The sequence below is a fragment of the Cicer arietinum genome, chromosome 4 (genome assembly GCF_000331145.2).
Source record: "Cicer arietinum cultivar CDC Frontier isolate Library 1 chromosome 4, Cicar.CDCFrontier_v2.0, whole genome shotgun sequence".
Taxonomy (NCBI): Eukaryota; Viridiplantae; Streptophyta; class Magnoliopsida; order Fabales; family Fabaceae; genus Cicer; species Cicer arietinum.
Window position 1 is genome coordinate 4087470 of NC_021163.2, and position 13769 is coordinate 4101238.

General features: G+C 32.3%; 1 protein-coding gene across 8 annotated transcripts; it reads right to left on the reverse strand.

Annotated features, from left to right (window-relative positions):
* Positions 1-2731: 2731 nt before the first annotated feature.
* LOC101495532 (nuclear pore complex protein NUP98A) lies at positions 2732-10498 on the reverse strand. 8 transcript variants are annotated; one of them, XM_004495464.4, is made up of 14 exons: positions 10245-10497; positions 9911-9975; positions 9626-9694; positions 9389-9535; positions 8336-8968; positions 7958-8182; positions 7249-7844; positions 6176-6263; positions 6012-6072; positions 5645-5783; positions 5357-5467; positions 5093-5267; positions 4304-4366; positions 2732-3733 (listed from the first exon to the last, which is right to left on the reverse strand). In XM_004495464.4, the coding sequence occupies exons 2-14, from the start codon at positions 9927-9929 to the stop codon at positions 3072-3074; spliced, it is 2988 nt and encodes a 995-aa protein (XP_004495521.1). In that variant the 5' UTR covers positions 9930-9975; positions 10245-10497; the 3' UTR covers positions 2732-3071. The 8 variants fall into 8 exon arrangements, with proteins under 8 accessions (XP_004495521.1, XP_012569938.1, XP_073223180.1 ...); XM_012714484.3 differs by having other exon boundaries at positions 9626-9697; XM_073367079.1 differs by having other exon boundaries at positions 8354-8968; positions 9389-9694; positions 10245-10498.
* Between the last annotated feature and the right edge of the window lie 3271 nt (positions 10499-13769).

Here is a 13769-nt window from a genome sequence, read left to right on the forward strand (position 1 = left end):
AACCAAATTATTGTCCTTTGATGACTGTGAAGTTTTATCTTTCTCAATATTTTTAATAGAGAATCTTGGAACATTATTATGAGGCGAAGAGACGTTAGATTACACTCTTTTTTTTTTAATAGGATTTCATTGAGCTGCAAAATTAGGTAGTCACTATTGTACTAGCATCCATTAAATTTTTCTTAAGTTAAAATGAACGAAAACATATATGTATATGTAAAGAAAATACAGGGAGGGAGGTAAGTAAAGTAGTTTAACTAATTTGAGTTAAATTTAGATTAAGTTGAAAGATTAAGGTTTAAATATTGACAATAAGGTATGAAAAGGTTGTGGATTGAATTATAAGAGTAAAATTAATTGGTTATTTATTTTGTGAATTTTTTTTTTTTAAAATGTGTTTCATTTTATCTTTGATGAAATACTTTAAAGTAAACTATTCTCATGGAAATAAGATTAAATGTTAATTAATGAAGATAGATTTTCAAAAATGATGAAAACAATTGCTTTTTATATTTTTATTAATTATTTTTAAAAATATAGATAATTTTTCATTTTAACAGTCTACTACCTCATTTTTAACGAATAAAATTAAAATAAATTTTAGATAATGAAAATAAAAAAATGTTTTCACAAAAATGATTTCTAAATAGCACCATCAAAACTCGCCACCAAAATCTTCAAATCATCATTTATTACACACAACCTAAATATGTTGTCAAAGAAGAGGGCATTGGTGGTAGTGAAAGTGTGCATAGGTTGAAGATACGATAAGTTTGTTAATCACTTAAGTGATATGAAGATATCAATCAGATGAAATTCAACACTCCTAAAACAATACAATATGCTTCAAACTTGTCATTTGAGCGAGCGAACTTGCCATCAATATGTTTGGTGTCTTGGTCAAGTCCCAAATCCTTTGAAATTAAAAGAGTCGAAGATGACACCAATAAATTTGAATAAAGAGATGAATAAAAGGATTTTAAGATTGGCGAGCTCTAATACAATTTGACCTAGGAAAAGGGAAAAGATGATGTAAGAATTTTTTTTAATCTAAAACCTTGAACTATCTCAAAGGTTGAGCAACATAATGAAATAGTTGAGTTTAGGGGATTAATAAACTTCAGTTAAGGACGAATCAATCGTCATACCCAAATTTGAACTTTAGTTGAAACAATCATTGACCAAACTTTATTTATCTTCCACCAAAACTCCATAATATCATGGTCCATTTCTCCCATAAACTTAAAGGTTAAGACCTAAAGTTTGAAGGTTGTTAAGTCGAGTTATCAAAGGTTAGGGAGAAGGAGAAGGTACAAGATTTGGAGACTGCACCATTATAGAGGTTTTGAAGGGCTCAAAGGGAAGGAGAAAACTACAAGGGAGTGATTTTGAAATATGGAATTGTTGGAGAAATGATCAAAGTTATTAAACTCTCGAGTTAACTCTTAAACTCTAATTGATGTAGACCAATTCTATATGAAGGCTATTGAGCTTAAGAACTAGGCGTGGAAAGGTCATTGACGAGAGGAAATGCTAAGAAGCTAAAGGAACAATTAAAGAAACAAGTTGTTAATTTTCTTAGTCTTAAGACATGACAAGATTGTTCTACATTATATTAATCTTTTGATCATAAAAATACTTTAAAACTTATTTTAAATTTTTGGAGTGTAATAATCATACCTTATAATTAAGAATTATGTTGAATTGTGTGTGTCTAAATATTTGGAAGTTTAGACACAATGTCATTAGTTGTGTGTAATCTAGGCACCATGTCATTTTATGTTAGGTTATATATGTCTTTTCATTATAAGACATAGGGAATATTTTGAAAGAAGAAAACAATTTGGGTGAGATTAGAGAAATGCTTTCTAGGATTCTTCTTAGAACTAAATTTGGATTTTTTCAAGAGTATCTTACTCGTGTTGTGATTCTATCTAGATCTCATCATTTTTTGCAAAGTATGGCAAACTTCTACCATTTCCTTCCTTTTCCGCATTTTTTTGTTTGTTTTTTTTTTTCAATTTATTTGGTACTTTATTTGAAAATATCACCCGATTAGATCCTTCAACTCATATAAAAATATTCAAATCTATATCACTAATGAATTTATAAGGTCACAAAAACGAATTGGCTAATAAATAAACTCTCTTTTTATTAAACTCTTATGAGTTAAAGAAAACTGAAAATATCAAATATAGTCTCAATTTTACTGGTAGCTTAAGATTCTACAATAATTTAACCTTAAAATGAAAAATCTTAATTAATATTATTCAATATTTAAGTTAGTTTGTAACTCTTCGTAATATATATTCATTTAAATCGTAACTTTATGTTTTTAGTGCTGTTGTAAGTAATAACTATTATACATCTTTATAAATTATTTGTTTTTTAAAATTTCGACATGATAAAATATTATGTGTAATATATAGTTTATTTTAGTATTAGGTAAACCTTTAAAAAATTACTAGTCGAGTTTATGTAAACTCCCCAAGCTTACGTAAACCCTCGAGTTTCATAGTTTAGAGATGAGGACGATGCTGAGGAGACATCGAACTAAGGAATTGCAATGCTAGCATCGGAGAGATCTAATTCCATCACATCACAGACGTGTTGGGGGATTAGAAGTGATTTCATTGTCATCAAAACCCACTCTGTGGCATTAATGCTCAAAAGTTACCTACTAACAAAAACATGCATGGTGGAAGAACTCAAACGAGCATTGAAAAGCAAATTCGAAAAAAATCACCCAGTTTCACAAACTTTTTATTGCAGGTAAAATCTTAATGCCTCGGTATGAGACAGCTATTTTGATCCCTCACCCTAGATTTCACCATTTAAGCAAATAGAAGAAAATAATGTTAAAAATAGTTTGAACGTCCCCAACTGTAAAATCTATAAAATAAATCCCAAAGGAAAACAAGGACATATCAACAACGTTGGCGCAGGCTCTAACCACAAAATACAAACAATTTACATGAAAAAACAGAATACACTTCCGAGCAATACTCTAGTTCCCAAACTATAAAATGTGTTGTTGACCTCTCCCATATTATATGGGACAAACCAATCCTTTATGTATCAACTTGTATCCAATTGTCTTCGTCTACCAGCTTGTAAACACTGAAGTGGTTGACCCTGAACTTCCACTCTCCTTTACTGGGATCATATGATACAAACTCAGCACCTTGGTCTTCAGCCTTTCTCTTGAGCATCTCTTTATATTTCTCGATTCTTGGCCCTTCAGTGTACTGTTGTCCAGTTTTTTTGTCGAAACATTTTATGTTGAGGAGTGTTACCTCAGCAGGTTTATTCAGCCCTTGTCCAACAGGAGGTTTCTTTGAATCATCCATGTATACAATCACCTCACGATTGTTAAACTGAACGATAGACTCAAGATCAAGCCCTCGAACATCTGTCACACCCAAAAATTTGATGCTGCCATAAGCTTGCCTTCCAACCACAAAGTCCTTGACATGACTGCAGAATCCTGGTTCAGCTCTTTCCTTGGCCGCCAGTTCATGTATTCGAGGCAGTGTGAAGTAATCAGACCGTCGCAGCTTTGGCATTAGTGCCTCAACATCAGCTCCATGTTCATACACAATGGCAGCCTCACCAGCTCTGTGACCACTGAGTGTCTTGTACATATCCGCCTTTTGCGGAGAATGGTCTTCATTATTGGATGCATTTTTTGTTGGTATGGGCTGAACTTGCTCCACGACAACACCATTTTCAGCTGCAGTCCCAAATCATTTATAGACGTTATGGCTCAGGAATAAAAGCACAAAAAATGGGACTGGGAATGGGGAACACTTTAATGATCGAGTATTTTAAAATTAGTTCCAACCACAGTATATAATTCTGTCCTACTCAAATTAAATGACTCTTTAGATTATTTCACACATATTAAAACAAGTTTTAGATAAATGAAAGTGTGCAACAGTTTTACAAAATTATCCACCCTTATTAACTATTGAATGCTAATCTGTCATAAATGCATAGTGGATAAAATGAACTTTGAAGTGACACAGTATTAATTTAGGAATAGAATTGAAATAAAATAATTAAATGTTACATTGAAAATATAAAGCAAAACTTGTTTTGCAACATTTTTCTTTTGCCAATGTAACACTCAATATGGGACTGAGGGAGTAAGAACCGTCCTTGCCTCAGAACTCAAATGTAATTGCAAAAAATGAAGCACAATCACCAAGGTTCAATAAAAGAGTCTAAATTTTTTTAACACACATCAATTAACTAGAGCTGTCATTGATGAATAAATACTAATAATGCGAGGAGCACATACTCTCCTTAGCCTCTGAGCCAGTCCTATCGTTCGGTGTGGTACATGCTTCTCTTGAGCCTAACCCTGAACATCACATTCAAAATATGAAGAGTATCTTTTTGAAAAACGTAAAATTTCAGAGGTTTGTACAAACACAAGGCAGAATCTGCTTGTTTTCTTGCCAATATCTAAAAACTGCAAATTGAAAATTAAGTACTACTCAAGTCTTGAATATAAGCAAAAACACACATTTTTTGGTCTCAAATATAACCAAATGTAACTTACTTTGACTCTAATTAATGATGTACATCCTAAAATACCCTTTAATTATTGTCTTTTATTTTCCAATGAATCTTTATTCTCAATGAACAAATTCTTTATGAAGGGCACTTTTTAGAGTGTATTGATATTTTGTAAGCGATCAAGAAGAAGAATTGCATTTAACTAAAATCTTAATAACTGTGAAGTTAGTTATCTTTGCTTATACTCAAGACTGGAGGAAGTGTATGGCAAGACAGCATAAAACCACCAAATACAACATCACATGATTAAACTATCATAAAACATGTACATAATGGTATCTTAGATTATCTCTTCAAATTAGTTTCCATATTTACTTATTGTCATTGCAAGTATTCTGTCTCTTCTCTTTATACCTAAATGAAAACAGCCTATAACTAAAGCAACAGAAAATAATGGAATACAAATCTTGGGATGCCATGTTGTATCCCATATGTAGGGAACTGGGTACTTCATATCAAAACTCAAGTAAGGAAAAACGCTGAATATACTCAATCAAGAAAATATTACCATTCTCATTCGCTGAGGTGTATCTCTCCTTAAAAGAAGATGCCTTCTCTGAAGCCCTTCCAGGCCACTGCTCCATGGGACAAATGATCAACGCCCTTGGATTTTCCCTCGGAATGAAAAGAGCATCAGCCTTTGGTGTGGTTGGAGTATCCTCATCATCACTAAAGAATGGAACCTGCAAGAGAACAATGTAATTAAGACACACCATAATCCTACTTATTACAGAAACCCTGATCATAACAAATAAAACAACAATTAAGTCACCTTTGATCCCTCATTCTTATATTTCCTGATAGGAAACTTGATTCGTCTTTGAGAGAGGTGGCGAGAAGTCAATAAGGAGGATATTCTTACAGTAGCAGGTTTGTCTTGGGCCTGAAAAGAAGTGTCAGTTTGAAATTCATTAGCTTTCATAAAATGTAAAATCACCACAAAGGTTGATCTTAGTTTGGATTGAAAAGATAAATCAAATAAGGATGAGATCAAGTTAAAGTACAAAACCAGCATAAAAAGTCATTAAATCAGAAGTTAAAATCATGAAATGTCATTTACAGGCATGCTAGAGATTCCATATTGAACGGAAGGAGTGGTTCCAACTCGACCAATTGACATCTGAGGCAAAGCAGGAAGTGTTCCAAATGGGTTTGTAATGGGCGCAGCTTGTGGAACCATAGAGTTCTGGGGAGTAGCTCTGTCAAACAAAAAACATTCAATCAACAAAAAGAAACTTTTAATTGGAAAAAAATTGTCCAAACTCATCAAGAAAAATGAAATCATTCTATTCCACAAAAATTAGAGATAAAAAGATAGTGCCATGCATTAACATAGGAAATGTTACTGCCCCTTGGTCACCGTGTAAAAGGTATAATATAATTTAAACTAATGCATGAAACCAAGAAATAAAACAATTGAAACTTACTGAATCCCAAAATTATTCTGACCAAATATGCCTGGAGTTCCACCGAAGCTACTTGCACCAGCTATTTAAGACAGCAAAATAAAACAGTCAATTTGAAACATAAATCCTTCAACCATTGCATGAAAAAAAAAATGAGTGCACCCATGGTAAAATATTGAACTGACCAGGTTGTGTCTGGCCGAAGTTGCTAAAGGCAAAAGCACCACTCGACTGAGCAGGTTGTGCAGATTGGAAAGGTGTTGACATGGACGGCTGCAGGTAAAAAAAAAAATATTAGAAAACGACAATGTAGTGCAAACTGGAGGTGGTATGGAGAAATTTATGATACATGCAGAAAATAAAGGAAACTTAAAAGTGGCAAAGTATTGAACAAAGTAGCATACAAAGATGCTAAGTTTAATCACAAATATCCAAAAACAAGTAAATCAATTATTAGAAAATATCTTCAATTATGCTCTGAGTTCACATACCATTAACACCAATGATTCAAAGAAGGTGCAACATTCAGATCTAACCATATAGTGTGCTATGCCAGATCTACAGGTGTAAATAGACTAAGCAAATTGAGACATCCTCACAACTGCTTTTTGCCTAGGTAATGCAGTACACATAAACATTGAAGAATCAACTCTCTCAAAGGATTAGGCTGTTAGGTATAGACACTGGGATGGTTTATACTTTATACATACACCCACCCAGTCACTCAGATTTAATGTTTATTCTAAAGAGTAGGGTAGCAACGACCAAATTCACTATCAATTGGCAGTGGAAACTCTGATACCTTGTCATGGATCATTATCAACTCTTCCAAAAGCTTAGGCTACAATGACAACAGTATGGTTTTCTTCTATCTTCTAACATAACAATGCCTGATTTACATAAGATGCAAAATAGGATTTTTAATGTTTAAATGGTATAGTCATATCTCATACAGACAATTTTCATTTGTTTAGCTTACAAGTTACAACAGCTTTTTAATATTTAACCACTAGCACTTCACTGAAAATTATTTATCTGAGCAGACAACCCTGCCTAATAGGACAACGCTTGGTGGCGGTGGTAATATTTATCATTTATATGCAATACCTATAAAACATGACAACTGGTTTTTCATAAAGCTTAACAGGTTTATGAAGTAACTCTCAAATATTGACTCCTTATCTTAGATCATAAATAAACCATACGGAAAACAAAGTTAAAAGTGAAAAGCATTATCAAATGATTCAAAACAACTCACCGCTGTTTGACCAAAACCTGTCAGAGCATTAGAAGTGAGTGATGCGCTGCTTGAGAAAATGCTTCCAGCAAGCCCAGTTGAAGGTGAACTGAACAAGCTTGATTGGCTAAAATTAGCAGTCTGACCAAAAGGGGAGGTATTCTGACCAAAAGCGGAACCAGACTGTGCATTTGTGGGGGCTGCAGAGCTAAATAATTGGGACGGCTGGGTATTGCCAAAAATGCTTGAGCCGAATGGTGAAGATGTACCCTGAGCAGCAGTATTAAACAGGGATGTAGATGACCCAAATGCTTGTGACGAAGAGTTAGCCCCAAACGGAGATGTGGATGAGCCAAAAATTGAAGGTGCTGCTGCTGATGTTGAAGAACCAAAAGCCGATGAACTGAATGCAGGAGCTGAGGTTCCAAATCCAGAAGAAAATGTTGAAGTCTTTGGTGCAAATGGGTTAGAATTAGGTGTTGTGCTAGAAAAAGGATTGGCTGATGATTGGCCAAATACAGGTGAAGGAGAAAAGGCATTTGTCTGTGTCGTAGATGAATTAAAGCCTGCATTTGAGTTAAAACCAGTTGGCTGAGGAGCAGAGGCAAGTGGTCCACCTAAAATTGAATTAAGTCAAGCTCGTCAATAATCACCAATTAAAGCCAGTGGAATTATCAAATTATTTATGTTTATAATTTTAAAAATAATATATAAATAAATATTTTTATACCTTTATCTCCCAATTGATAGTCCTCCCATCTTAGCTCCTCGTGGCTTTTTTCTTTGTAAACAGGCATGGCTGATATGGACTCCAATTTTGCAGTCTGTCCAGAGGTACCGCTATCTGCTTCAGGTGTAGCTGAGTAACTAGCTACTCTACTTCCACCTCGTTGACCACCAAATCCTGACTGCCCAATACCAGTATTTCCAAAAGCTTGAGTGGGAGTCTGTGATCCTGCACGAGAAAATATGAAAAAGATCAGTCTCAATTACAATGACATGAGAACCTAAGATGCCAAAAACGGCACTAATTATTCAAGTCCCTTGCATCTTGAAAATAGATAAAAGTAAAACACAAAGAAACGCTTCTAAAAACTATTGAACTCACCAAAAGCAGAACTCTGACCTCCAAAAGCTGAGGTTGTACTCCCAAATGGGCTGCTGGTACCAAATGCAGAGCTAGACTGACCAAAAGCCTGAGTGGAGCCAAAACTAAAAGCAGGGGTACTAGAAGCACCAAAAGCAGGAGAGCTAGAGGCCCCAAATGGAGAGCTCGAAGTACCAAATGCAGATGTGCTTGAAGAACCAAATACAGGACTACTTGAAGCCCCAAATGCTCCCCCACCTCCAAACACGGGAGCACTTGACACACCAAAAGCACTTCCTGTGCTACCAAAAGCTGGGCTTGAGGTTGAACCAAATGTGGGAGTGCTGGCTGCACCAAACGCAGGGGTGCTAGTAGCACCAAAGGAAGGAGTGCTCGTAGCACCAAAAGCAGGGGTGCCTGTTGAACCAAATGCTGGTTGGGATGATGCACCAAAAGGTGTTGAGGAACCAAATATGCTGCTTCCAAATGCTGGTTGTGATGGTTGGGTGGTACTTCCAAATGCTGGTTGCGATGGTTGGGTGACACTTCCAAATGCTGGTTGTGATGGTTGGGTGGCACCTCCAAATGGACTTGTTTGAGTAGGAGTAGAGCCAAAACCTCCAAAAGCAGGCTTCTGACCAAAAACTGATGAACCTAAGAAGGAAGAGAGTTGGTTCTCAGATTGAATTAGAAAATCGCAAAATATAATAATAAAGAAAGGCAGAAAAGTAAGCCAAAAGATGCTAATGATTACCATCATTATAAACTACTATAAATTAGCATAATTTTCATGTCAATAATACAAATCTCAGTCATTAATCTATGTAATCTTCAAGTCTTTAAAAAGAACCATAAATTAGCATTGAGAGAGCACATATAGCTGAAAGAAAACTCGTTTGCTATAGTGATGTTGATCTTAAGTGTTTCACATGGGATTTTGTATTATTATTGTGTGCTTCCGATGATATCAAAATACTGACATGTACATTTCAAATCTCCAATGAAGACGGTCTACTGAGATCAAGATAATTAATTAATGGAAAAATATCCAAAGGATTGCATAGAAATGCCTACCACCAAATGACGACGATGAACTACCAAAAGCCGGAGTTGAAGATGCCCCAAATGCAGGCATCGAACTACCAAAAGCAGGTGAAGACGAAGCACCGAAAGTAGTATTGGAAGAGAAAGGAGAAGACGTTTGAGCTGCACCAAATACACCTGTGGAAGTACCCCCAAACATGGAATTACCAGTTTGTGAACCGAATGGAGTTGTAGTACCAAATGGCTTAGGGGCAAAAGGATTGTTACTTGAATTGTTCTGTTGCCCAAACACTGACTGCGAGGAGCCAAACGGACTCGATGACGCCTGCCCAAAAGCTGCTAAAAGAATTTCCATATATTAATAATTAATAGTTTAATTGAAGTAGTCAGTAAACAAAATTACTTCAATGTAATTAAACAATAATAATGACAACAGCAAGATAGAATGCTAAAGAACAAAACAACAATTGTCAAACAAATGATTAGTTCTAAAAATATGCACATAAGAAGCAATTAAAACAAAAAAATTCAAATTAAGGAGACAAAACTTACGGTTTGATGAACCAAACATCCTTACAACTTTCCAAATACAGTGGTAGAACCTTGTTGCACCCTAACTGCAATCAACAACACACATCAAAATCATCAACTTATCTTTTTTTTTTAATTATTATTTATTCTCGACAATACAAAAAGGAAAATGGAAAACGGAAAACGCAGCTCGCCCTAACATTTTGACGAATGAATCAATCGACATTATTATGATATGAATGAATCAACGAAGAATGTAAATCAGTTGAATTAATCGAAGGAAAACGCACGACGAATAAACGGTGATAGATTAATTAAGAGAGAAAAATGAATAATAATGAATAATAGAACTTACATTAAAGTGAAATGGAGAAGATAGATCTGCGTTACAGCAGAATTAGGGCAAGAGAATGCAGAGAGAAAGTGTGTGAGTTGGCTGAAAAGGGATTGAATGAATGAATGGGTTTTTTTATTTCAGCCACGGCGTATTTCTCTTTGCTTCAATCGACCACACTGTGTTACGCAGTCTGATTAAGATTAATTCAATTCAATTCAATTCAAGCTTTTTATACTCTTGTTGCTTACAAAACCTGACAATTGCATAGCGTAAAATCTCCGTCGATACACGATATCAGGGTTATGTTCGACTCATTTTTTTTTTTTTTTTTTTTTTTATTTTTCCCTTTTATTTTTTAAAGTCAAGTTCATTTTTTAAGGAATTTTTAAATCTAACTTGTCTTGTGTTATTTTAAATTGATTAATTAATTTAATATATAGTAATTATAAGACTACACCAAGGTGTTAGTGGAAATCGTTTTACGTTTATAGCCAATACAAATAAAATTAATACTTTCTATTCATTATAAAATTTATTTACAATGATGGTGTATGGTTTTGTTCTTGATAAAAATTCCACTGAAAAATAAAAATATTTTTATTTTTATAATTAAATATTTTGATTGTTGTAATAAATGAATTTCAATTAAATATGAATTGTCGATAGATTGTAACAGGTCGATTATTTTCATTCATCAAAATAGTTCACCAGTTAATTTTTTTTGTTAAAGGATATGAGATGTGTGTAAAAAATAGTATTTTGACTAAAATGAGATTATTTATAGGGTTCTTTTTTATAAAAGTTGTTAATATCAATTACTGTTTTAAAAAAGAAAAAATAGGGTATACAGTATGTATTGTCATAATAAATTAATTTTACACTTGCAACTAATTAATTATAACTATATTTTTTATAGTTATTTTAAAAAATAGTTTTATAATATTTTACGCAGTCATATGATCAATAGAGATATTGGATAACACTGTAAAATAATTTTATATTGTCGTTGCACTTTCATTAAAATTTAAATAAAAAAAGACAACTTTTATCGCAAAAAAAAATATATATATATGTATTTCCTTTCAATCCTTACTTTCTCTCTTATGCTTTATACTTTCTCTCCCTCTCTCATATTATTCTAATTTTGATGTTTTTTATTCTTCCTTTTTTATATTTCTCTCGGTATCTTCCTCGTGTATCTCTTATTTTAACTCATTTTCTCCTTACTCCCTCCTCCCTTTCTCTTTTTCTACAAGAAAAGATGGATAAAGATAAAAAAAATAAAAAAATAAGAGTTAAAGAGAATCAGGTGAGGAAAAAAGATAGTTATGGAAATAAGAGATATGAATCAAAGAGATGTAGAAAGTTGGTTAATTTTGAGTTTTTTAAAATGGTGTCTGAAAATAGTCATGTAATGTCAAAATGGTCATTTAATGTCAAGAAAGTGAGAGATGGAAAAATTAGAAATGAATTATAAAAAAATATAAAGATAAAAAATAAAAATAAAAAGTAAAAAGTAGAAAGGTGGATGGAGTACTAGGAGAGAATGGGAGAAATATAGAGAGAATGGGAGAAATATAGAGAGAAAGGGATGTGAGGAATGATGTAGAGATAGGCACAAGAGATCCCAGAGAATAAGATAGACAAAAAGATGAAAAAGGTAAATAAATAACAAAATGAATAGAGTGATAGAGGAAGACAAGAAATAGATTGACAAGGAGAGAGATAAACAAATAAGAGATATTTAGGGTTAAAAGATAGAGAGCAGAAAATGTGTAATGGAAGATTAAAGAGCAAAAAGAAGAGAAAGGTTGAGAAGGGTAGAAAGGAAAGAGATAAAGAAATGAAGGGCGGAGGAATAAAAAAGGGAGAGATAAAATATAGATAAATAAAAATTAAAATAGATAAAATTTGAATTTTTTTAAAATAGTATTTGAAAATTAGTAATGATAATGGTGAGATATTCAACATAACTTTTTTGTATTAGATTCAAATACGAGAAGATCAAAATCTCATAAGATGTGTATAGGGCATTATAGTACTCACCCTAATGCTCACACTTATATCTGCTTGTTTTTGTGGGTAAGTATATATGTTTGTATTTGTATCTGTAATGCAAGTTTTTATCATATCATTATTGACACTTTTTGCATATATTCAATGGATCTTAGTCCAATTATTTTCTCTCCTTAAACTATTCACTTAATGTCTAAATAGTCTCTATAACAAATCATTATTCTCCTAAATTATTTTAGACAAAATTGTGTATAACACTAATGTGACATCTACTTGGAATTCGAATTCCACGTAAGTGGTTAATGTGTCATTTCATATCGTTTAAGGAGCAATTTAACATATGGGTTATTTTGATGGATGCATTTTGGTTTTATGAATTTTTTTGCTATGAATTTAATTTTGTCCCTATAACAAAACATTAAACTTCCTAAATTATTTTAGACAAAATTGTGTATAACACTAATGTGAATCTACTTGGAATTTGAATTATATGCAAGTGGTTAATGTGCCATCTCATGTCATTTAAGGAGTAATTTATCATATGGATTATTTTGATGGATGCATTTTGGTTTTATGAACTTTTTTGTTATGAATTTAATTGTCATGTATTGCAAGTGTAAACAAAAATTACATCAATAACATATCAAATCATTTATAGACATGATTTTAGAGGTAGTTATTGTAAAAATCAAATATTTTTAAAGATGGTTAAATAATAACTAGTGTGTAGCTTGTGCCATATACGAGATATACTATCGTTTAAATACTTTTTTTTTCAATTATTTTTAAAAATTATTTGACTTATGTGATATGTATTGGAAACATATATTTTCAAGCATGTGTTAGTTATCGTCTTCAATGTTATGTGTATAGTGCGTTAGATGGTTTGTACATATGTAAATATTATAGTATTTTTATTCTTATGTTCAAATGGATGGCGATACTTTTATAAAAAAAAAAATGATTGGAATGAATACTTAACTATAACCAAAATGTGGAAATTTAATATATGATTATAATTATAAAAATTTAAATAAACTAAATTCAAATAATTTATAATGATAAATAGTGTTAATCAAACAAAATTAACAATAATTCATGTAGTTTTTAATATGTATGATTTACAATTGAACTAAGTATAGTATCATAAAACATAACTTGTGATATATTTGGTGATTACCCACTTTAAAAACACAAAATAGCCTATAACCGAAATATGAAATGCCCTTTTATTTGATCATAGGAAAAAAATGCACAAATTCAATAAATCTAATCAATCAAGTATAATATTCATTACACATCCATCTATTCGTGCAAAATTATTCAATTCAAACAATTCTAAATAACTCATTATAAATTATATTCATTTTTATGTCGATGATATTTAAAAATTAATTAATTTTAACTAATTATTTAATGATAATTATTTGGTGACAAAGATTTATTTTGTGTATCAATTGTACGTTTCCCCGACTTCTTTAGTGATTAATATCCAAAAAAAATGTGAAAATATTAAACTATGAAAAA

What these genes read in the sequence shown, in the direction of transcription:
- LOC101495532 (XM_004495459.4), bottom strand. An exon ending in CTTCGGCCAGACACAACCTG is followed by an intron (nt 6,073 to 6,175) that starts GTCAGTTCAATA and finishes TGTCTTAAATAG; the next exon opens with CTGGTGCAAGTAGCTTCGGT. An exon ending in ATAAGAATGAGGGATCAAAG is followed by an intron (nt 5,268 to 5,356) that starts GTGACTTAATTG and finishes GTTCTCTTGCAG; the next exon opens with GTTCCATTCTTTAGTGATGA.